Source organism: Phyllobates terribilis, unplaced genomic scaffold (genome assembly GCF_046119375.1).
Source record: "Phyllobates terribilis strain yellow unplaced genomic scaffold, ASM4611937v1 Scaffold_1318__1_contigs__length_324921, whole genome shotgun sequence".
NCBI lineage: Eukaryota > Metazoa > Chordata > Amphibia > Anura > Dendrobatidae > Phyllobates > Phyllobates terribilis.
Genome location: NW_027364078.1, coordinates 231,396 through 257,556, shown reverse-complemented (window position 1 = coordinate 257,556; position 26,161 = coordinate 231,396). Strand labels below are relative to the sequence as shown.

Genomic DNA, 26,161 nt, shown 5'->3' with positions numbered 1-26,161 from the left:
CCTGCAGTAACCACCGCTCCATCATACCGCTGCACGACCAGCTCTACCCTCACCTACTATATCCTCACCCATCCCTCGTAGATTGTGAGCCCTCGCGGGCAGGGTCCTCGCTCCTCCTGTACCAGTCGTTGTCACATTGTGTTCAAGATTATTGTAATTGTTCTTGTATTATACCCCTTTTTCACAAGTAAAGCGCCATGGAATAAATGGCGCTATAATAATAAATAATAACCAATCTGTTAACAGGTTATCTGTCAGTGCAGCCACATATTTCCTGGAGAGAACAGTGGAATACAGAAGCAGCCACAGCTCTGATATAGACGGGGTGGGTGGCTCTTAGAAGAGCCTTTGGGTTGTGGGTGTAGAGCTTGGAGCAGATCACTTGGCGCTGGTGTACTTGGTGACGGCCTTGGTGCCCTCGGACACGGCGTGCTTGGCCAGCTCTCCGGGCAGCAGCAGGCGCACAGCGGTCTGGATCTCCCGGGAGGTGATGGTGGAGCGCTTGTTGTAGTGAGCCAGGCGGGAGGCTTCCCCTGCAATGCGCTCAAAGATGTCATTGACAAAGGAGTTCATGATGCCCTTGGCCTTGGAGGAGATGCCAGTGTCAGGGTGGACCCGCTTCAGCACCTTGTACACATAGATGGCATAGCTCTCCTTCCTGGTCTTCCTCCTCTTCTTGCCATCCTTCTTCTGAGTCTTGGTCACAGCTTTCTTGGAGCCATTCTTTGCCGCTGGTGCAGACTTGGCAGTGAACTGCGTGCGGCCGTGTCTGGTGAAATGCCGGCAATCAATCTGCACCGGTGGTCCTGTACAGATGTCGGGTAAGCTACCCCGGGCCCCGACAGTGAGTGGGCCCCTCTAATGGTCCAGGGCCCCGGCACTTGCCCGGGTGCACCGAGTGCTGACGCCGGCCCTGCCTGCAATGCAGGGCTGCCAACAGGAATTTCAGGGCCCAATAGTGGCAAAATTTTCAGGCCCCCTTGACACTCCGCCTCCATCCCTCAAACCTGTCACAGTCACACCGCCCACTCTAGGAAAAACTCCACTTCTGCACCACCTCCTCACCAATCACACATTAACAGTTCCTATCGAACACCATCTATCTATATATATAATTGTCTTATCCCGTCTGTCCAGGAAATCCCGCGTCGCTCATTGGTCTGGCAGCGGCCAATCAGCGCCGTGGGATTTCTGAAAAAAAGATGGCGGCTGTTAGCGGCTCATCTGCCGGACGGAGGTTTACGGCGATGCAGCGGGAAGATGAGCGGCGCAAGCAGCACAACTACCCCGACTGGCGCCGCTGACTTCCATGCGGCTAACGTTGGAAGATCAGCGGCTTGGCCCGCTGATCTCCCGACAGCAAGTGTGAACGGAGGACCGGGGAGCGGCGCCGCCGGTCGGGATGCTTCTGCTGCGAGTAGCCGCTCATCTCCCGGCTTCTCGCAGCAGAAGGAGCCGCACAGGCAGCGCCGCTCCCCGGTCCTCGCTAATACGGAGCCGCACAAGCAGCGCCGCTCCCGGGCCCACACTAATACGACGCTGGTTGGTCGCGGTGGCCGGCCGCGACCAATCAGCGAGATGTCCGGCAAATTTAAACGCCGCTCTGCTGATTAATCGCGGCCGGCCACCGCGACCAATGAGCGAGATGGGCGGCAAATTTAAACGCCGCTGTGCTGATTGGTCGCGCCCAGCGTCGGCAGCCAATCATCGATTTTGGCGCCACATTTAAATAGCCTCCGCGACCAATCAGTACAGCGGTGTTTAAATGTGGAGCCAAGATCGGTGATTGGTCGCGGCCGATATTTAAATTTGGCGCCTAAATCGGTGATTGGTCGCGGGCCAAGACCGCGACCAATCACCGATTTGTGCGGCACATTTATATAGCGGCCGCGACGAATTGGATGTCAGCGCCGCTCCCCGGTCCTCCCTTCACACCCTAGCCGCATGGATGTCAGCGGCGCTGCCTGTGCGGATACTTCCGCTGCGAGAACCCGGGACATGAGCGGGCGCTCGCAGCAGAAGTATCCCGACCTGCAGCGCGCGCTCCTCGGTCCTCCCTTGACACCCTAGCCGCTGATGTCCCCACAGTATCCGCATGGTGTTAATAAGGTCCGGACATTTGTGTTAAAAATCGCTGATTGGTCGCCGACACTATTTAAATGTGGCGCCAAAATCGGTGATTGGTCGTGCCCAGCGTCGGCGACCAATCAGCGATTTTTAACACAAATGTTCGGACCTTAGTAACACTATGCGGATACTGTGGGGACATCTGCGGCTAGGGTGTGAAGGGAGGACCGGGGAGCGGCGCTGACATCCATGCGGCTAGGGTGTGAAGGGAGGACCGGGGAGCGGCGCTGCGGGTCTGTATACTTCTGCTGCGAGCAGTCGCTCATCTCCCGGCTTCTCGCAGCGGAAGTAGCCGCACAGGCAGCTGCGCTCCCCGGTCCTCACTAATACGATTCCGCTCCCCGGTCCTCACCAATACGATTCGCTGATTGGTCGCGCTCTCCGCACGCGTCCAATCAGCGAGATTGGCGCCAAATTTAAACAATGCTCTGCTGATTGGTCGCGGCTGGAGTCCACGACCAATCAGCAGTATTGGCGCCAAATTTAAACCCCGCTCTGCTGATTGGTCGCAGTTGCCGGCCGATATCAATCAGCAGTATTCGCGACAAATTTAAACACCGCTCTGCTGATTAGTCGCCGTCCGCGACCAATCAGCAATATTGGCGCAAAATTTAAACACCGCTCTGCTAATTGGTCGCGGCTGGAGTCCGCAACCAATCAGCAGTATTGGCGCCTAATTTAAACCCCGCTCTGCTGATTGGTCACGGACGGCAACCGCGACCAATCAGCAGTGTTGGCGCCAAATTTAAACAATGCTCTGCTGATTGGTCGCGGCTGGAGTCCACGACCAATCAGCAGTATTGGCACCAAATTTAAACCCCGCTCTGCTGATTGGTCACGGACGGCAACCGCGACCAATCAGCAGTATTGGCGCCAAATTTAAACCCCGCTCTGCTGATTGGTTGCGACCGCCGGCCGCCACAAAAATTTAAACACCGCTCTGCTGAATGGTCGCGGCCGTGACCAATCAGCGATTTTGGCGCCAAATTTAAACACCGCTCTGCTGATTGGTCGCGACCGCCGGCCGTGACCAATCTGCGATATTGGCGCCAAATATAAACCCCGCTCTGCTGATGGGTCGCGTTCGCTGGCCGTGACCAATCAGCATTATTGGTGCCAAAGTTAAACCCCGCTCTGCTGATTAGTCGCGGTTACCAGTCGCAAATTATCAGCGATTTTGGCGCCAAATTTAAACCCCGCTCTGCTAATTGGTCGCGGATGCCGGCCGTGACTAATCAGCATTATTGGCGCCAAATTTAAACACCGCTCTGCTGATTGGTTGCGGCCGGCAACCGTGACCAATCAGCAGTATTGGCGCCAAATTTAAACCCCGCTCTGCTGATTGGTCGCGGTTGCCGGCCGAGATCAATCAGCAGTAATGGCGCCAAATTTAAACACCGCTCTGCTGATTAGTCGCGGTCGCCGTCCGCGACCAATCAGCAATATTAGCGCAAAATTTAAACACCGCTCTGCTTATTGGTCGCGGTCGCCGTCCGCAACCAATCAGCATTTGTGGCGCCAAATTTAAACCCTGCTCTGCTGATTGGTCGCGGTTGCTGGCCGACATCAATCAGCAGTATTGGCGCCAAATTTAAACCCCGCTCTGCTGATTGGTCGCGGTTGACGGCCATGACCAATCAGCAGTATTGGCGCCAAATTTAAACCCCGCTCTGCTGATTGGTCGCGACCGCCGGCCGCCACCAATCAGCGATTTTGGCGCCAAATTTAAACCCCGCTCTGCTGATTGGTCGTGGTTGCCGGCCGCGACTAATCAGAATTATTGGCGCCAAATTGCCGGCCGCGACTAATCAGCATTATTGCCGCAAAATTTAAACACCGCTCTGCTGAATGGCCGAGACCAATCACCATTATTGCCGCAAAATTTAAACCCCGCTCCGCTGATTGGTCACGTTCGCTGACCAGCATTAGGCGCAAAATTGAAACCCCGCTCTGCTGATTAGTCGCGGTTACCAGTCGCAAATAATCAGCATTATTGGCGCCAAATTTAAACACCGCTCTGCTGATTGGTCCCAGCCGTGACCAACCACCATTATTGGCGCCAAATTTAAATAACGCTCTGCTGATTGGTCGCGACCGCTGGCCGCAACCAATCAGCATTATTGGCGCCAAATTTAAACCCCGCTCTGCTGATTAGTCGCGACCGCCGGCCGTGACCAATCTGCGATATAGCCGCCAAATTTTAACACCGCTTTTGTGATTGGTCACTTTTGCCGGCATCAACCAATCAGCGATTTTGGCGCCAAATTTAAACACCGCTCTGCTGATTGCGCCCTGTCGGCCGCATACATATTCTAGAATACCCGATGCATTAGAATCGGGCCATCATCTAGTCTATATATATATATATATATATATATAAATATATATATATATATATATATATATATATATATATATATATATAATCGTCTTATCCCGTCTGTCTGTCTGTCTTTCTTTCTGTCTGTCTGTCCAGGAAATCCCGTGTCGCTCATTGGTCCGGCAGCGGCCAATCAGCGCCGTGGGATTTCTGAAAAAAGATGGCCGTTAGCGGCTCATCTGCGGGACGGAGCTCAGCGGCGCTGCAGCCGGGAGATGACCGGCGCGAGGCGCTCATCTCCCGGCCGGTACCAGCAGCAGGACCTCGACCGCCAGACCCATCTGAGGGACGGAGATGCAGCCGGGAGATGACCGGCACGAGGCGCACATCTCCCGGCCGGTAGAAGCGGAAGGACCGCCAGCGTCGCTGACCTCCATGCGGAAGGGAGGACTGGGGAGCGGCGCTGCGGGTCGGGATACTTCTACTGCGAGCGCCCGCTCATGTCCCGGGTTCTCGCTGCGGAAGTACCCGCACAGGGAGCGCCGCTCCCCGGTCCTCACCAAGACGATTCGATGATTGGTCGTGCTCTTCGGACCCGACCAGTCTCTGATCTTGCCGCAAAAGTTAAACACTACTGTGCTGATTGGTCGCGGACGCTGCCCGCGACAAATCACTGATTTGTGTGGCACATTTAAATAGCGTTGGCGACCAATCAGCGATTTTTAACACAAATGTCCGGACCTTTGTAACACCATGCGGATACTGTGGGGACATCAGCGGCTAGGGTCAAGGGAGGACCGGGGAGCGGTCCTGACATCCAATTGGTCGCGGCCGCTTTTAAATTTGGCGCCCAAATAGGTGATTGGTCGCGGGCAGCGTCCGCGACCAGTCAGCACAGTAGTGTTTAACTTTTGCGGCAAGATCAGTGATTGGTCGCGGGCAAAGACCGCGACCAATCACTGATTTGTGCGGCACATTTAAATAGCGGCCGCGACCAATTGGATGTCAGCGCCGCTCCCCGGTCCTCCCTTCACACCCTAGCCGCATGGATGTCTGAGGCGCTGCCTGTGCGGATACTTCCGCTGCGAGAACCCGGGACATGAGCGGGCGCTCGCAGCAGAAGTATCCCGACCCGCAGCGCCGCTCCCCGGTCCTCCCTTCACACCCTAGCCGCTGATGTCCCCACAGTATCCGCATGGTGTTACAAAGGTCCGGACATTTGTGTTAAAAATCGCTGATTGGTTGCCGACGCTGGGCGCGACCAATCACCGATTTTAGCGCCACATTTAAACACCGCTCTGCTGCTTGCGCCCGGTCGGCCGCATACCTATTCTAGAATACCCAATGCATTAGAATCGGGCCACCATCTAGTCTATATATATCCCGTCTGTCTGTCTGTCCAGGAAATCCCGTGTCGCTCATTGGTCCGGCCACGGACAATTAGCGACGCGGGATTTGAGAAAAAGATGGCGGCCATTAGCGGCTCATCTGCAGGACGACGGTCAGCGGCGATGCAGCCAGGAGATGACCGGCGCGAGGCGATCATCTCCCGGCCGCTAGCAGCAGAAGGACCCCGACCGGCGGCGCTGCTGACCTCCATGCGGTTAGGGTGTCAAGGGAGGACCGGGGCGCGGCGCTGCCAGTCGGGATACTTCTGCTGTGAGCAGCCGCTCATCTCCCGGCTTCTCGCAGCGGAAGTAGCCGTTCAGGCACCGCCGCTCCCCAGTCCTCACCAATACGACTCCGCTCCCCGGTCCTCATCAATACTATACGCTGATTAGTCGCGGCCGGAGACCGCGACCAATCAGTGATCTTGGCGCAAAATTTAAAGACCGCTGTGCTGATTGGTCGCGGCCGCTGCCCACGACCAATCAGCGATTATGGCGCCACATTTAAACACTGCTGTGCTGATTGGTCACGGATGCTGCCCGCGACCAAACAGCGATTTTGGCAGAAAATTTAAACAGCGGCCGCGACCAATCAGCGATCTTGGCGCCAAATTTAAACCCCGCTAGGCTGATTGGTCGCAGCCGCTGCCCGCGACCAATCAGCTATTTTGGAGACAAATGTCCGGTCCTTAGTAACACCATGCGGCTACTGTCGGGAGAGCAGCGGCTAGGATGTCAAGGGAGGACCGGGGAGGGGCGCCGCCGGTCGGGATACTTCTGCTGCGAGCAGCCGCTCATCTCCCGGCTTCTAGCAGCGGAAGTAGCCGCACAGGCAGCGCCGCTCCCCGGTCCTCACTAATACAATTCGCTGATTGGTCGCGGCAGGAGGACGAGACCAATCAGTGATCTTAGCGCAAAATTTAAACACCGCTGTGCTGATTGGTCGCGGCCGCTGCCCGCGACCAATCAGCGATTTTGGCGCCACATTTAAACACTGCTTTGCTGATTGGTCGCAGACGCTGCCCGCGACCAATCAGCGATTTGACCGCAAAATTTAAACAGCGGCCGCGACCAATTAGTGATCTTGGCGCAAAATTTAAACACCGCTGTGCTGATTGGTCGCGGCCGCTGCCCGCGACAAATCAGCGATTTTACCGCAAAATTTAAACATGCTGTCCGGTCCTTAGTAACACGGCTCGCTGATTGGACGCGGCCCCAGGCCGCGACCAATCAGCGATATTTGCGCGAGATTTAAAACCCACTTCCATGATTGGTCGCGGACGCCGCCCGCGAGCAATCACCGATTTTCGCGCCAAATTTAAACACGCTCTCCGGCCAATTACCGCAGGATTTCAAATAAGTATGCCACCCACGGGAGATAGCAGGGCTGACTCCGCCCATGTGGTCATGTGACTCACCAACTGCCCATAACATACTGAGCATGTTTTCTCAGTCACACTGTGTGAGGGACTTCAGTCAGGTTTACTGAATACGTTCTGCCAGTGACCGCGCGCTGAAGAGATACTTCTTTACGCTTCCTATTTTATAATGGGTCGTAAGCGAAAATACGCTACGGAGGAAGACCGAAAAGCAGCAGAAGCAGCAAGTAAACGACAACGTCGAGAGCAACAGACACCACAACATACTGCCGCCAGACAAGCCGAGGATGCGGAATCTCACAGACAACGTCGGAAATGGGAGACACCGCAACACACTGCCGCCAGACAAGCCCAGGATGCGGAAGCTCACCAAAAACGCCGGGAACAGAAGACACCGGAACACACTGCCGCCAGACAAGCCCAAGATGCCGAATCTCACCAAAAACGCCGGGAACAGGAGACACCGCAACACACTGCCGCCAGACAAGCCCAGGATGCCGAATCTCACCAAAAACGCCGGGAACAGGAGACACCGCAACACACTGCTGCCCGACAAGCCCTGTATGCGGAAGCTCACCAAAAACGCCGGGAACAGAAGACACCGCAACACACTGCCGCCAGACAAGCCCAGTATGCGGAAGCTCACCAAAAATGCCGGGAACAGGAGACACCGCAACACACTGCCGCCAGACAAGCTCAGGAAGCAGAATCTCACCAAAAACGCCGGAAAAAGGAGACACCGCAACACACTGTCGCCAGACAAGCCCAGGATGCGGAATCTCACAGACAACGTCGGGAACAAGAGACACCACAACACACTACTGCCAGACAAGCCCAGGATGCGGAATCTCACAGACAATGTCGGAAACAGGAGACACCACAACACACTGTGGCTAGACAGGAACACGATGCACAATCTCACAGACAATATCGGGAATAGGAAACACCGCAACACACTGTGGCTAGACAGGAACACGATGCGGAATCCCATAGACAATGTCGGCTGAATGAATCTCCAGAATCCAGGACAAACCGAGAACAACACGATCGCCAAATTTATCAAAAACGAATGCTCTACCAACTAAGGCAAACCCAGCAGAACATTCAACAACTTGCACATTACGTAACAGACAATGAAACTATAATTATTCAACACTACTGTGGGAATATGAATGTAGTTTGTTCTAAATGCGACTCTCCGAATTTCATCGTGAAAAAACATCTGACAATCAGTTTACTCAATGCTGCCAAAAAGGAAAAGTTATGCTACCAAGACGTCACTACTCAGATCTGTTTGAGCAGTTGATGAAAGGAACGCATGAACACAGTAGAAATTTTATGGAAAATATCAGAAGTATCAACAGTTCTCATGCGTTTGCTTCATTTGGTGCCAACATTGCACCGCCCCCTGGATTCGGACCGTATTGTTTTAAAATTCATGGCCAGATCTACCACCGCACTGGAACACTTCACCCAGAACTAGGACAACCACCAAAATTTGCACAATTATACATCTTTGATCCAAATGAGGCTACAGAACAAAGGATGAACTTGAAAGAAAATGAAAAGTGTAATGCAGAACTGATGAACCTAATTGCCGTTCATTTACAAACAATCAGCCCATTTGCTGCCGCATATCCATGCTAAAATACGGCGAAGCTGAGGAGGAACAGAGAGCTATACAAAATGGGACAGAAATGCCTTCTATTATCATGGCCATTAAACAAGAACGTCAACAAGATCCCCGATGTTACAACAAACCACGTGTAAGTGAGGTCGCAGTTGTTTTTCAAAACGATGATGGAGAGCCTCCTTTTCAAAGGGATATATTAGTCCATCTTAAGCCAGACAAAAACAACCCTTTCGTTCCTAAAACACAACGAATTAGCATTTTGCACAGCAACCTTGATGCTCTTCTGTTTCCGCTATTCTTTCCAAGCGGTGATCAAGGGTGGCATGAAAACCTACACCAGCAAGGAACTTCAAGAAGAATTACACAACTACAGTACTACAGTTTTCTTCTGTCTGTCCGAAATTACTTCAATCCTATTTTAAACGGTGGGAAACTGACAGTACTTAGTCGAAGCATACGTTAAAATTGAAGCTAGTCGGCTCAATTTCATACGAATGAACCAAAAACAACTTAAAGTTGAAGACTACTGCGTTCTTCAAGAACATTTGCAAAAACAATCCATTCAAAAAGGAATTCCAATTGGAAAAACAGTAATTCTCCCGTCGTCGTTTGAATGTAGCCCCCGCAACATGTAACAGCGTTATCAAGATGCAATGGCAATAGTAACAAAGTATGGAAGACCTGACATTTTTTTTAACAATGACCTGCAATCCTAAATGGCCGGAAATTACCGAAAATCTACAACCCTGGCAGCAAGTTGAAAACAAACCGGACTTAGTTGCACGCGTATTTCGACTAAAACTCAGCAGCCTTTTTAAAGACATCAAAAATGGGCGTTTTGGAACAGTCGTAGCAATGGTACACGTCATAGAGATTCAGAAATGAAGTCTCCCACATGCTCATATACTAATTATTTTAGACGCGGATTCCAAGTTTCGCACGGAGGACGAAATTGACAACATAGTGTGGGCTGAAATTCCTAACCAAGAAAAGTATCCTGAATTGTATAATATTGTAATCTGTAATTTGGTTCATGGCCCATGCGGTGTAGCAAATCCAAAAAGTCCATGCATGGAAAACGGAAAGTGTACAAAAGGGTTTCCAAAGCAGTTGAAACAGCACACTGTTAAAGATTTGGACGGCTATCCATCCTACCGGCGACAACTGATTGATAACATTGTACACAACAAAAAGATTATAAATAACTCATGGATAGTTCCATACAACCCGTACTTATTAAAACGCTACAACTGTCACATCAACGTTGAAATCTGTGCTTCATAAAAAGTGTTAAATATCTTTTCAAGTACATCTACAAGGGGCATGACAAAGCTAACTTCGATACACAACAGAAAACAGTCAATCACGATGAATCATCACGTTTTGTTGACTCAAGATATGTCAGTGCTCCAGAAGATGCTAGGAGACCAATCAGTGATCTTGGCGCAAAATTTAAACACCGCTGTGCTGATTGGTCGCGGCCGCTGCCCGCGACCAATCACCGATGTTGACGCCACATTTAAACACTGCTGTGCTGATTGGTCGCGGACGCCAGATGCGACCAATCAGCGAGATTGGCGCCAAATTTAAACAACGCTCTGCTGATTGGTCGCGGACGCCAGCTGCGACCAATCAGTGAGATTGGCGCCAAATTTAAACATGGCTCTGCTGATTGGTCGCGGACGCCAGCCGCGACCAATCAGCGACATTGGCGCCAAATTTAAACGCCGCTCTGCCGATTGGTCCCGGTCGCTGGCCGCGACCAATCAGCACTATTGGCGCCAAATTTAAACAACACTCTGCTGATTGGTCGCGGCCGCCAGCCGCAACCAATCAGCGAGATTGGCGCCAAATTCAAACAACGCTCTGCTGATTGGTCGCGGCCAGCGACCAATCAGCATTATTGGCGCCAATTTTAAACAACGTTCTGCTGATTGGTCGCGGCCAGCGACCGCGACCAATCAGCATTATTGGCGCCAAATTTAAACACCGCTTTGCTAATTGGTCACGGTCGCCAGCCACGACCAATCAGCGATATTGGCGCCAAATTTAAACACCGTTTTGCTGATTGGTCGCGGTTGCGACTAATCAGCAATTCTATCGCTAAATTTAAACACGCTCTCCGGTCCTCACTAACACAGTTCGCTGATTGGTCGCGGCCGCCACCTGCGACCAATCACCCATATTGCCGCCAAATTTAAACAACGTTTTGCTGCTTGGTCGTGTTTGCCGGCCAAAATATTTTAGGTTGATATTGTTTAGAAATATAATCTAGGGTCGTACTTCTTTTGTCCGATGATTTTATTAAAAATATAGTTAGATATTCATGGAATAGTTTATATATTTCGATCATCTGTTTAATAATTTTGTTCAGTTGTATTAAGTTCTACAAGCAATAATCTATATATATAATAGTCTTATCCCGTCTGTCTGTCTTTCTGTCTGTCTGTCTGTCTGTCCAGTAAATCCCGCGTCGCTCATTGGTTCGGCAGCGGCCAATCAGCGTCGCGGGATTTCAGAAAAAAGATGGCGGCCTTTAGCGGCTCATCTGCGGGACGGAGCTCAACGGCGATGCAGCCGGGAGATGACCGGCGCGAGGAGCTCATCTCCCGACCGCCGGCGCCGCTGACCTCCATGCGACTAGGGTGTGAAGGGAGGACCGGGGAGCGGCGCTGCGGATCGGGATACTTGAGCTGCGAGCGCCCGCTCATGTACCGGGTTCTCGCAGCGGAAGTAGCCGCACAGGCAGCGCCGCTGACATCCATGCGGCTAGGGTGTCAAGGGAGGACCGGGGAGCGGCGCTGCGGGTCGGGATACTTCTGCTGCGAGCGCCCGCTCATGTCCCGGGTTCTCGCAGCGGAAGTAGCCGCACAGGCAGCGGCGCTGACATCAATGCGGCTAGGGTGTCAAGGGAGGACCGGGGAGCGGCGCTGCGGGTCGGGATACTTCTGCTGCGAGCGCCCGCTCATGTCCCGGGTTCTCGCAGCGGAAGTAGCACACCAATACGATTCTCTGATTGGTCGCGATCTCTCGCCGCGACCAATCACTGATCTTGGCCTAAAAGTTAAACACCGCTGTGCTGATTGGTCGCGGCCGCTGCCCGCGACCAATCACCGATTTGGGCGCCACATTTAAATAGCGTCCGCGACCAATCAGCACAGCGGTGTTTAAATGTGTCTGCAAGATCGGTTATTGGTCGCGGCCGCTATTTAAATGTGGCGCCCAAATCGGTGATTGGTCGCTGGTCGCGGACGCTGCCCGTGACCAATCACCGATTTGGGCGCCACATTTAAACACTGCTGTGCTGATTGGTCGCGGATGCTGCCCATCAGCACAGCAGTGTTTAAATGTGGCGCCCAAATCGGTGATTGGTCGCGGGCAGTGTCGTGACCAATCAGCACAACGGTGTTTAAATGTCTATGCAAGATCGGTGATTGGTCGCGGCCGCTATTTAAATGTGGCGCACAAATCGCTGATTGGTCGCGGTCTTCGTCCGCGACCAATCACTGATCTTGCTGCAAAAGTTAAACACCGCTGTGCTGATTGGTCGCGGACGCTGCCCGCGACCAATCACCGATTTGGGCGCCACATTTAAACACTGCTGTGCTGATTGGTCGTGGACGCTGCCCGCGACCAATCACCGATTTAGGCGCCACATTTAAATATTGGGCGCGACCAATCACCGATCTCGCAGAGACATTTAAACACCGCTGTGCTGATTGGTCGCGGACGCTATTTAAATGTGGCGCCCAAATCGGTGATTGGTCGCGGCCGATATTTAAATGTGGCGCCCAAATCGGTGATTGGTCGCGGGCAGCGCCCGCGACCAATCAGCGATTTTGAACACAAATGTCCGGACCTTAGTAACACCATGCGGCTACTGTCGGGAGATCAGCAGGTAGGGTGTCAAGGGAGGATCGGGGAGCGGCGCTGCCGGTCGTGATACTTCTGCTGCGAGCGCCCGCTCATGTCCCGGCTCCTCGCAGCGGAAGTAGCCGCACAGGCAGCGCCGCTCCCCAGTCCTCACCAATACGATTCCGCTCCCCGGTCCTCACCAATACGATTCGCTGATTGGTCGCGGTCTCCGCACCCGACCAATCAGTGATCTTGGCGCAAAATTTAAACACCGCTGTGCACGACCAATCACCTATTTGGGCGCCACATTTAAATAGCGGCCGCGACCAATCACCGATGTTGACGCCACATTTAAACACTGCTGTGCTGATTGGTCGCGGACGCCAGCCGCGACCAATCAGCGAGATTGGCGCCAAATTTAAACAACGCTCTGCTGATTGGTCGCGGACGCCAGCCGCAACCAATCAGCGAGATTGGCCCCAAATTTAAACATGGCTCTGCTGATTGGTCGCGGACGCCAGACGCGACCAATCAGCGAGATTGGCCCCAAATTTAAACATGGCTCTGCTGATTGGTCGCGGACGCCAGCCGCGACCAATCAGCGACATTGGCGCCAAATTTAAACGCCGCTCTGCCGATTCGTCCCGGTCGCTGGCCGCGACCAATCAGTATTATTGGCGCCAAATTTAAACACCGCTTTGCTAATTGGTCGCGGTCGCCGGCCACGACCAATCAGCGATATTGGCGCCAAATTTAAACACCGTTTTGCTGATTGGTCGCGGTCGCGACTAATCAGCGATTCTATCGCCAAATTTAAACACGCTCTCCGGTCCTCACTAACACAGTTCGCTGATTGGTCGCGGCCGCCACCCGCGACCAATCACCCATATTGCCGCCAAATTTAAACAACGTTTTGCTGCTTGGTCGTGTTTGCCGGCCAAAATATTTTAGGTTGATATTGTTTAGAAATATATTCTAGGGTCGTACTTCTTTTGTCTGATGATTTTATTAAAAATATTGATAGATATTCATGGAATAGTTTATATATTTCGATCATCTGTTTAATAATTTTGTTCAGTTGTATTAAGTTCTACAAGCAATAATCTATATATATAATAGTCTTATCCCGTCTGTCTGTCTTTCTGTCTGTCTTTCTGTCTGTCTGTCTGTCCAGGAAATCCCGCGTCGCTCATTGGTTCGGCAGCGGTCAATCAGCGTCGCGGGATTTCAGAAAAAAGATGGCGGCCTTTAGCGGCTCATCTGCGGGACGGAGCTCAGCGGCGATGCAGCCGGGAGATGACCGGCGCGAGGAGCTCATCTCCCGACCGCCGGCGCCGCTGACCTCCATGCGACTAGGGTGTGAAGGGAGGACCGGGGAGCGGCGCTGCGGGTCGGGATACTTGAGCTGCGAGCGCCCGCTCATATACCGGGTTCTCGCAGCGGAAGTAGCCGCACAGGCAGCGCCGCTGACATCCATGCGGCTAGGGTGTCAAGGGAGGACCGGGGAGCGGCGCTGCGGGTCGGGATACTTCTGCTGCGAGCGCCCGCTCATGTCCCGGGTTCTCGCAGCGGAAGTAGCCACACAGGCAGCGGCGCTGACATCAATGCGGCTAGGGTGTCAAAGGAGGACCGGGGAGCGGCGCTGCGGGTCGGGATACTTCTGCTGCGAGCGCCCGCTCATGTCCCGGGTTCTCGCAGCGGAAGTAGCACACCAATACGATTCTCTGATTGGTCGCGATCTCTCGCCGCGACCAATCACTGATCTTGGCCTAAAAGTTAAACACCGCTGTGCTGATAGGTCGCGGCCGCTGCCCGCGACCAATCACCGATTTGGGCGCCACATTTAAATAGCGTCCGCGACCAATCAGCACAGCGGTGTTTAAATGTGTCTGCAAGATCGGTTATTGGTCGCGGCCGCTATTTAAATGTGGCGCCCAAATCGGTGATTGGTCGCTGGACGCGGACGCTGCCCGTGACCAATCACCGATTTGGGCGCCACGTTTAAACACTGCTGTGCTGATTGGTCACGGATGCTGCCCATCAGCACAGCAGTGTTTAAATGTGGCGCCCAAATCGGTGATTGGTCGCGGGCAGCGTCGGCGACCAATCAGCACAGCGGTGTTTAAATGTCTATGCAAGATCGGTGATTGGTCGCGGCCGCTATTTAAATGTGGCGCACAAATCGCTGATTGGTCGCGGTCTTCGTCCGCGACCAATCACTGATCTTGCTGCAAAAGTTAATCACCGCTGTGCTGATTGGTCGCGGGCGCTGCCCGCGACCAATCACCGATTTGGGCGCCACATTTAAACACTGCTGTGCTGATTGGTCGCGAACGCTGCCCGCGACCAATCACCGATTTAGGCGCCACATTTAAATAGCGGGCGCGACCAATCACCGATCTCGCAGAGACATTTAAACACCGCTGTGCTGATTGGTCGCGGACGCTATTTAAATGTGGCGCCCAAATCGGTGATTGGTCGCGGCCGATATTTAAATGTGGCACCCAAATCGGTGATTGGTCACGGGCAGCGCCCGCGACCAATCAGCGATTTTGAACACAAATGTCCGGACCTTAGTAACACCATGCGGCTACTGTCGGGAGATCAGCAGGTAGGGTGTCAAGGGAGGATCGGGGAGCGGCGCTGCAGGTCGGGATACTTCTGCTGCGAGCGCCCGCTCATGTCCCGGCTCCTCGCAGCGGAAGTAGCCGCACAGGCAGCGCCGCTCCCCAGTCCTCACCAATACGATTCCGCTCCCCGGTCCTCACCAATACGATTCGCTGATTGGTCGCGGTCTCCGCACCCGACCAATCAGTGGTCTTGGCGCAAAATTTAAACACCGCTGTGCACGACCAATCACCGATTTGGGCGCCACATTTAAATAGCGGCCGCGACCAATCACCGATGTTGACGCCACATTTAAACACTGCTGTGCTGATTGGTCGCGGACGCCAGCCGCGACCAATCAGCGAGATTGGCACCAAATTTAAACAACACTCTGCTGATTGGTTCCGGTCGCTGGCCGCGACCAATCAGCGATATTGGCGCCAAATTTAAACACCGTTTTGCTGATTGGTCGCGGTCGCGACTAATCAGCGATTCTATCGCCAAATTTAAACACGCTCTCCGGTCCTCACTAACACAGTTCGCTGATTGGTCGCGGCCGCCACCCGCGACCAATCACCCATATTGCCGCCAAATTTAAACAACGTTTTGCTGCTTGGTCGTGTTTGCCAGCCGCGACCAATCAGCGATTTTGGCGGCAAATTTAAACAACGTTCTGCTGATTGCGCCCGGTCGGCCGCATACATATTCTAGAATACCCGATGCGTTAGAATCGGGTCACCATCTAGTATTTAATAACAAAGTATTATTTTACACAGAAAATTCTGTGTATTCATTGTATCATTCTTAAATCTTCATAGCGGCATCTGCAGCATGTGCTACTCAAGTGAATGCAGATTTGTGCCTCTCCTGCACTTAGTCCCGGCGTGGAAAGCAGCGAATCTACAGACAGCAGCTAATCACAGCAGTATCTGAGAGCGCGTGCTGTGCCTCACATCCTGCGAGGAGCTGCTGAAAACAGGACAGACAGCGCTGGAGCAGAGAAAGGAAACAAGGGGAGGATTAGGGTTTAGTTTTTTAACTGTGCTGTGGAGATGGGGGAATGAGTAGGTCATACAAAACCAGGATAAGGGGGCCATACAAGCTAGGATGAGTAAGCCGTACAATCCAAGATAAGTCAGCCATACAAACCAGGATTAGGGGAATGACGGAGCCATACAAACCACAATTACAGAATGAGGAAGCCATACATACCAGCATATGGAAATTTAACAGTAGGTGCTGCATTTCCCACCCTAGGCTTATCCTCAAGTCAATAAATTGTCCCTTTTTTTTGTTGAAAAATTATGGGTCTCGGCTTATACTCGGTTGACCGCGCACAGGCAGCATGTACCCCCGCCTGAAGCTGGCTCTTGCTTCCGCTTATGTCACGACTATTTGCACCTGCAGCCAAGGAGTCTCCTGTTTCGCGTTCCACGGTGAGTGATGGGCTGTGGCCGGGGTTATCCCACATCCCGTCACAACAGGCATTCACCGAACAAGCATACATTGACAGAGCGCGCGGTGGATGCTCGGTGTGACACGATGGAGGATAAGCCCGGCCACAGCCCGTCATTCACTGTGGTACGCGGAACAGCAGACCCCTGGCTGCAGCCGTAAATAGTCGTGATGTAAGTGGAAGCAAGAGCCGGCTGCAGCCGGGGGAATTACGTGCTGGCTGTGCGTCGTCAGCGATGTTGTCACAAGTGTAGCGCCCCGAGGGTTCGGTTGCTACAGTGGTATTGCACCTCAACCAGAGGTGTGATATTCCACTCCCAGGTAAGGATGGAGTATGGACCAGGGCTCAGTTAGCTGCATACACACACTCACCCCATTTCCGGGGGACAGCTCGACGGTGCTCCCATTTATATATATGCAGGCACAACTGACCATGTCCCTGGCTGGAGTGGGGAGGGGGGAGAGAACCCAGTGATGTAGGAGCAGGAGGGGACGGTTTCTGGAGCATAGGAAGGAGCTCATTGGGTGCAGGTCACCTGAGCTCAGACACAGAGAAGCAGATAAAAGGTGGGGGCCATCTTAGGAGGCAGAGCAGTTCAGTTCAGAAGGAGAAAAGAGGGAGAGGGAGCTGACAGGCTCGCTCTGAGCTCAGCTCCATGAGGCAGGCCTAGAGAGAAGGCCGGGTCCAGAGAGGAGAAGAGAAGAAGGAGAACGAAGGAAAGAGGAAAGGCTCCAGAAACAAGAAGGCAGAAGGGACCCTAAGAGAGAGCAGAACGGACAGCAACCGTTGCAAACCCGCGTTATATCGGGTGAAGGGTCAGGCTGTGGAAGGGTACCGGATTCCCAAGTTGGTGGAGGTAAATTATCCCTCAGCCAAGAACCGGAGGTCATGATCATCTATTGGTGCGACCCCCCGCCAAACCTGCTAGGAAGGCACCATATAGGACAGCGGGAAACGGGGGCCAACGTTTGCCCGCAAAGATCCGCGACAGCTGGACAGAAGTTTGGTCACTGGTGGGGCACGAGAGGCCAGAGAAAGGACAGAAGGGGGTCCTGTGCCATACTCCTGAATTGCCTGGGGGTTGACCGAGCCCCTCAACTGGTGGACGCAGCACGGCTTCGGCAGTCATTGCTGACAGAAATTACATGGATAACAACTGTGAGTAAAACCCTGGACTGCATCATTGGACTCTGTGTTATTTATGCTGCGCCTGCACCATCACCCCCAGCATCCTATTACACTGCCCTGAGGCTATACTCTTCCCGTGGGGAGTTGTCCTATCCCTCTGCTGCGCACCAACACCAGCCTCAGCGGTCTGCCTTGCAGCGGCGGACATCCCTGACCGCAATCCACGGGTGGCGTAGTCGGACATTCAAAACCCTATAAATAGACTGCTGCCATTTGGTCTGACCACCCTGAGCCACGGGATCGGGTTGCCACTACTACCCCCATCAGCACCATACACAAGAAGGCCCGGTTCCGGGTACCCCACGGCCCAGGGGGCGAGTCACAAGCAGGATTGACAACATGACGTAATGACAAAATTCATTAGGGGCACCGAGGGGATACATTGTGAAGTTAATTTAAAGTAGTGCACAACCCATTTAAACACTGCTTCGCTGCTTAGTCGCTCCCGGTCGGCCGCATGCATATTCTAGAATACCCGATGCATTAGAATCGGGCCACCATCTAGTCTACTATATAATTGTCTTATCCCGTCTGTCTGTCTCTCTGTCTGTCCAGGAAATCCCGCGTCGCTAATTGGTCCGGCAGCGGCCAATCAGCGCCGCGGGATTTCAGAAAAAAGATGGCGGCCTTTAGCGGCTCATCTGCGGGACGGAGCTCAGCGGCGTTGCAGCCGGGAGATGAGCGCCGCGAGGCGCTCATCTCCCGGCCGGTACCAGCAGAAGGACCCCGACCGCCGGACCCATCTGCGGGACGGAGATGCAGCCGGGAGATGAGCGGCGCAAGGCGCTCATGTCCCGGCCGGTAGCAGCGGAAGGACCGCCGGCGTTGCTGACATCCATGCGGAAGGGAGGACCGGGGAGCGGCGCTGCGGGTCGGGATACTTCGGCTGCGATCGCCCGCTCATGTCCCGGGTTCTCGCAGCGGAAGTAGCCGCACAGGCAGCGCCGCTCCCCGGTCCTCACCAAGACAATTCGATGATTGGTCGCGGTCTTCGGACCCGACCAATCACTGATCTTAGCGCAAAAGTTAAATACCGCTGTGCTGATTGGTCGCGGACGCTGCCCGCGACCAATCACCGATTTGGGTGCCAAATTTAAATATCGGCCGCGACCAATCAGCACAGTAGTGGTTAACTTTAGCCGCCAGATCAGTGATTGGTCGCGGGCCAAGACCGCGACCAATCACCGATTTGTGCGGCACATTTAAATAGCGGCCGTGACCAATTGGATGTCAGCGCCGCTCCCCGGTCCTCCCTTCACACCCTTGCGGCATGGATGTCAGCGGCGCTGCCTGTGCGGATACTTCCGCTGCGAGAACCCGGGACATGAGCGGGCGCTCGCAGCAGAAGTATCCCGACCCGCAGCGCCGCTCCCCGGTCCTCCCTTCACACCCTAGCCGCTGATGTCCCCACAGTATCCGCATGGTGTTACAAAAATCCGGACATTTGTGTTAAAAATCGCTGATTGGTCGCTGGCGGTGCCCGCGACCAATCACCGATTTGGGCGCCAAATTTAAATATCGGCCGCGACCAATCACCGATCTTGGCTCCACATTTAAACACCGCTGTACTGATTGGTCGCGGCCACTATTTAAATGTGGCGCCCAAATCGGTGATTGGTCGCGGGCAGCGGCCGCGACCAATCAGCAGAGCGGTGTTTAACTTTAGCGCCAAGATCACTGATTGGTCGCGTGCGGAGAGCGCGACCAATCAGCGAATCGTATTGGTGAGGAGCGGGGAGCGGAATCGTATTAGTGAGGACCGGGGAGCGCCGCTGCCTGTGCGGATACTTCCACTGCGTGAAGCCTGGAGATGAGCGACTGCTCGCAGCAGAAGTATCCCGACCCGCAGCGCCGCTCCCCGGTCCTCCCTTCACACCCTAGCCGCACAGTATCCGCATGGTGTTACAAAGATCCGGACATTTGTGTTAAAAATCGCTGATTGGTCGCTGGCGGTGCCCGCGACTTATCACCGATTTTGGCGCCACATTTAAATAGCGGCCGCGACCAATCAGTACAGCGATGTTTAAATGTGGCGCCAAGATCGGTGATTGGTCGCGGCCGATATTTAAATTTGGCGCCCAAATCGGGGATTGGTCGCGGGCAGCGCCAGCGACCAATCAGCGATTTTTAACACAAATGTCCGGACCTTTGTAACACCATGCGGATACTGTGGGGAGATCAGCGGCTAGGGTGTGAAGGGAAGACCGGGGAGCGGCGCTGCGGGTCGGGATATTTCTGCTGCGAGCAGTCGCTCATGTCCCGGGTTCTCGCAGCGGAAGTAGCCGCACAGGCAGCGGCGCTCCCCGGTCCTCACTAATACGATTCCGCTCCCCGCTCCTCACCAATACAATTCGCTGATTGGTCGCGCTTTCCGCACGCGACCAATCAGTGATCTTGGCGCTAAAGTTAAACACCGCTCTGCTGATTGGTCGCGGCCGCTGCCCGCGACCAATCACCGATTTGGGCGCCACATTTAAATAGCGGCCGCGACCAATCACCGATCTTGCCGCCACATTTAAACACTGCTGTGCTAATTGGTCGCGGACGCCAGACGCGTCCAATCAGCGAGATTGGCGCCAAATTTAAACAACGCTCTGCTGTTTGATCGCGGTCGCTGGCCGAGATCAATCAGCAGTATTGGCGCAAAATTTAAACAACGCTCTGCTGATTGGTCGCGGCCGGCGACCAATCAGCGATTTTGGCGCCAAATTTAAACCCCGCTCTGCATCGCTCTGCTGATTGGTCGCGGTCGCCGGCCTCGACCAATCAGCAGTATTGTCGCCAAATTTAAACAACGCTCTGCTGATTGGTCGCGGCCGTCAGACGCGACTAATAGGCGACTTTGGGGCCAAATTTAAACCCCGCTCTGCATCGATCTGCTGATTGGTCGTGGTCGCCAGCCTCGACCAATCAGCAGAGCGTTGTTTAAATTTGGCGCCACTCTCGCTGATTGGTCGAGGATGGCGGCCGCGACCAATCAGCAGATCGATGCAGAGCGGGGTTTAAATTTGGCCCCAAAGTCGCCTATTAGTCGCGTCTGACGGCCGCGACCAATCAGCAGAGCGTTGTTTAAATTTTGCGCCAAAATCACTGATTGGTCGCGGCCGGCGGCCTCGACCAATCAGCGATTTTGGCGCCAAATTTAAACACCGCTCTGCTGATTGATCGCGGCCGGCGACCAATCAGCGATTTTGGTGCCAAATTTAAACCCCGCTCTGTATCGCTCTGCTGATTGGTCGCGGTCGGCGGCCGCGACCAATCAGCAGTATTGGCGCCAAATTTAAACACCGCTCTGCTGGTTGGTCGCGACTAATCTGCGATTTTGGTGCCAAATTTAAACACGCTCTCCAGTCCTCACTAACATGGTTCGCAGATTGGTCGCGGCCGCCGCCCGCGACCAATCAGCGATATTGCCGCCAAATTTAAACACCGCTTTGCTGATTGGTCGCGGTTGCCTAACGCGACCAATCAGCGATTTGGGCGCCAAATTTAAACGCCGCTCTGCTAATTGCGCCCCGTCGGCCGCATACCTATTCTAGAATACCCGATGCGTTCGAATCGGGCCACCATCTAGTCTATATATATAATTGTCTTATCCCGTCTGTCTGTCTGTCTGTCCAGGAAATCCCGCGTCGCTCATTGGTCTGGCCGCGGCCAATCAGCGACGCAGGATTTCAGAAAAAAGATGGCGGCCGTTAGCGGCTCATCTGCCGGACCGAGGTCAGCGGCGATGCAGCCGGGAGATGAGCGGCGCTAGCAGAAAAACTACCCCGACCGGCGGCGCCACTGACCTCCATGCGGCTAACGTCGGGAGATCAGCGGCTAGGACCGCTGATCTCCCGACGGCAAGTGTGAACGGAGGACCGGGGAGCGGCGCCGCCGGTCGGGATGCTTCTGCTGCGAGCAGCCGCTCATCTCCCAGCTGCTCACAGCGATTGTACCCGCTCAGGCAGCGCCGCTCCCCGGTCCTCGCTAATATGACGCTGATTGGTCGCATCCCCCGGACGCGACCAATCAGCGATATGGGCGGCAAATTTAAACGCCACTCTGCTGATTGGCGCCAAATTTAAACAACGCTCTGCTGATTGGCACCAAATTTAAACAACAATCTGCTGATTGGTCGCGGTCGGCGATATTGGCGCAGAATTTAAACAACGCTCTGCTGATTGGTCGCGGCCGCCGGCTCGACCAATCAGCGATTTTGGCGCAAAATATTTAAACAACGCTCGGCTGATTGGTCGCGGCCTCCGGCCGACCGCGACCAATCAGAGGTTGGCGCCAAATTTAAACACCGCTCTGCTGATTAGCGCCAAATTTAAACACCGCTCTGCTGATTGGTCGAGGCCGCCGGCCGCGACCAATCAGCGATTTTGGCGCAAAATATTTAAACAACGCTCGGCTGATTGGTCGCGGTCGGCCGGAGGCCGCGACCAATCAGAGATTGGCGCCAAATTTAATCAACGCTCTGCTGATTGCTCGCGGCCGCCGACCGCGACCAATCAGCGATATTGGCGCCAAATTTAAACACCGCTCTGCTGATTGCGCCCGGTCGGCCCCATACATATTCTACAATACCCGATGCGTTAGAATCGGGCCACCATCTAGTATCACATAACCAGCAACTTTTGTTTTGGCCAAAAGATTTTTTAAGCCGCCACCAGGACAAGGTAGACTCTTCTGGCCAGGTCCTATTATAATTCATTTTGTCATGTCCTCACTCTCTCCCACTCCCACTGCATCATCATTTACTTTAACCCATCCCAATTCATTATTTGCTCTCACTATCCCCACTCCCAATTAATTTGCTCTCCCCACAGCCAATTCATCAGTTGCTCTCCCCACCCCTATTCTTCATGTGCTCCCCCCACTCCTAAATCATCATTTTCAAGTACTCTCCCCACCCCCCACTCACACTTCATCATGTGCTCTGCCTACTCCCCAGTCCCAGTTCGTCATATGCGCTGCCCACCCCCTAGTCCCAGTTCATCATATGCTCTGCCCACTCCCCAGTCCCAGTTTATCATATGCTCTGCCCACTCCCCAGTCCCAGTTTATCATATGCTCTGCCCACTCCCCAGTCACAGTTTATCATATGCTCTGCCCACCCCCCAGTCCCAGATTATCATATGCTCTGCCCAGTCCCAGTTCATCATATGCTCTGCCCACTCCCCAGTCCCAGTTCATCATATGCTTTGCCCACCCCCCAGTCCATCATATACTCTGCCCACTCCCCAGTCACAGTTCATCATATGCTCTGCCCACTCCCCAGTCCCAGTTTATCATATGCTCTGCCCACTCCCCAGTCCCAGTTCATCATATGCTCTGCCGACTCCCCAGTCCCAGTTTATCATATGCTCTGCCCACTCCCCAGTCCATGTTCATCATATGCTCTGCCCACTCCCCAGTCCCAGTTTATCATATGCTCTGCCCACCCCCCAGTCTCAGTTCGTCATATGCTCTGCCCACTCCACAGTCCTAGTTCATTATATGCTCTGCCCACTCCCCAGTCCCAGTTCATCATATGCTCTGCCCATCCCCCAGTCACAGTTCATCATCTGCTCTGCCCAGTCCCCAGTCCCAGTTCATCATCTGCTCTGCCCACTCCCCAGTCCCAGTTCATCATCTGCTCTGCCCACTCCCCAGTCCCAGTTCATTATATGCTCTGCCCACTCCCCAGTCCCAGTTCATCATATGCTCTGCCCACTCCCCAGTCCCAGTTCATCATCTGCTCTGCCCACTCCCCATTCCCAGTTCATCATCTGGTCTGCCCACTCCCCAGTCCCAGTTCATTATATGCTCTGCCCACTCCCCAGTCCCAGTCCATCATATGCTCTGCCTACTCCCCAGTCCCAGTTCATCATATGCTCTCCCGACTCCCCAGTCCCAGTTCATCATATGCTCTGCCCACTCCCCAGTCCCAGTTCATCATATGCTCTGCCCACTCCCCAGTCCCAGTTCATCATATGCTCTGCCCACTCCCCAGTCCCAGTTCATCATATGCTCTGCCCACTCCCCAGTCCCAGTTCATCATATGCTCTGCCCACTCCCCAGTCCCAGTTCATCATATGCTCTGCCCACTCCCCAGTCCCAGTTCATTATATGCTCTGCCCACTCCCCAGTCCCAGTTCATCATATGCTCTGCCCATCCCCCAGTCACAGTTCATCATCTGCTCTGCCCAGTCCCCAGTCCCAGTTCATCATCTGCTCTGCCCACTCCCCATTCCCAGTTCATCTGGTCTGCCCACTCCCCAGTCCCAGTTCATTATATGCTCTGCCCACTCCCCAGTCCCAGTCCATCATATGCTCTGCCCAGTCCCCAGTCCCAGTTCATCATATGCTCTCCCGACTCCCCAGTCCCAGTTCATCATATGCTCTGCCCACTCCCCAGTCCCAGTTCATCATATGCTCTGCCCACTCCCCAGTCCCAGTTCATTATATGCTCTGCCCACTCCCCAGTCCCAGTTCATCATATGCTCTGCCCACTCCCCAGTCCCAGTTCATCATATGCTCTGCCCACCCCCCAGTCCCAGTTCATCATATGCTCTGCCCACCCCCCAGTCCCAGTTCATCATATGCTCTGCCCACTCCCCAGTCCCAGTTCATCATATGCTCTGCCCACTCCCCAGTCCCAGTTCATCATATGCTCTGCCCACTCCCCAGTCCCAGTTCATCATATGCTCTGCCCACTCCCCAGTCCCAGTTCATCATATGCTCTGCCCACTCCCCAGTCCCAGTTCATCATATGCTCTGCCCACTCCCCAGTCCCAGTTCATCATATGCTCTGCCCACTCCCCAGTCCCAGTTCATCATATGCTCTGCCCACTCCCCAGTCCCAGTTCATCATATGCTCTGCCTACTCCCCAGTCCCAGTTCATCATATGCTCTGCCCACTCCCCAGTCCCAGTTCATCATATGTTCTGCCCACCCCCCAGTCCCAGTTCATCATATGCTCTGCCCACTCCCCAGTCCCAGTTCATCATATGCTCTGCCCACCCCCCAGTCCCAGTTCATCATATGCTCTGCCCACTCCCCAGTCCCAGTTTATCATATGCTCTGCCGACTCCCCAGTCCCACTTCATCATATGCTCTGCCCACTCCTCAGTCCCAGTTCATCATATGTTCTGCCCACTCCCCAGTCCCAGTTCGTCATATGTTCTGCCCACTCCCCAGTCCCAGTTTATCATATGCTCTGCCCACTCCCCAGTCCCAGTTCATCATATGCTCTGCCCAGTCCAAGATCATTTAGTTAATTCTATTTAAAAACAAGTTTTCATACTTACCTCTCATACGATCCCTGCAGCTCCGCTTCCAGACTGGCATCCTGGTGCTTGATGCCGGCAGGTATGTGATGACGCCATCGTGTACGCGCCGACTCCAGCGCTTCACAGAAGAGGCGGAGGGACTCTCTTCCGAGCTGCACGGCCATTCAGCCGTGAGAGCTCCAAGGCAGAAACTCCCTGCGCCGAGATATACGGCGACACGCCAGCACGCGATACCCCAGGGCCCGGTGAGTAGAAACACAAGAGGGGGGCCCCTCCTCTTTACTGCTGTTCACCGAACCCCATACAGCAGTAAGTGCAATAATGACCTGAAGGCGGCCCGGCTGCCACCTCACCACCACCGGAGCTACCGCAACCCCCTACCCGACTGTCTCCTTCCCCATTATCCTGTATACCAGGGGTGGGCAATTAATTTTCCCGAGGGGCCACATGAGAGACTGTGACTGTTGGGGAGGGCCGAACCAATAGGCTGAAATTAATTCTGCTCAATATTAATATTAATGTAGCACCCTGAGGATTCGGCTGCTACAGGGGTATTGCACCTCAACCCAGAGGTGTGATATTCCACTCCCGGGTAAGGATGGAGTGTGGAACTGAGCTCAGTAGGCTGCATGCACTACACACATCCCATTTCCGAGGAGCAGACCGACGGTACTCCCACTTAGAAATGTGCAGGTACGACCGAGTCTGTTCCTGGCTGGAGTGGGAGGGGGGTGGTACATCCCAAGTAGTGTAGGGGCAGATAGGGGGAGCAGCCTGGGTAAAGATAGGAGCTCATTGGGTGCTGGTCACCTGAGCTCACACATAGAGGGTGTATATAAGGTGGGCACCAACTAAGAACAGGGTCAGTTGCAGAGAGAAAGTCAGCGAGCGGAGGAGAAGAGAGACCCAGAGTGAGAGAGGAGAAAGAGAGACCCAGAGGGGGAAA

General features: G+C 54.0%; 1 protein-coding gene across 1 annotated transcript; it reads right to left on the bottom strand.

The window, feature by feature from the left end:
* Positions 1 to 378: 378 nt before the first annotated feature.
* Positions 379 to 25,379, bottom strand: LOC141244074 (histone H2B 1.1-like). Its single transcript, XM_073668972.1, has 2 exons — positions 25,234 to 25,379; positions 379 to 769 (listed from the first exon to the last, which is right to left on the bottom strand). Exons 1-2 carry the CDS (start codon positions 25,377 to 25,379, stop codon positions 379 to 381), a joined length of 537 nt encoding a protein of 178 aa, XP_073525073.1.
* Between the last annotated feature and the right edge of the window lie 782 nt (positions 25,380 to 26,161).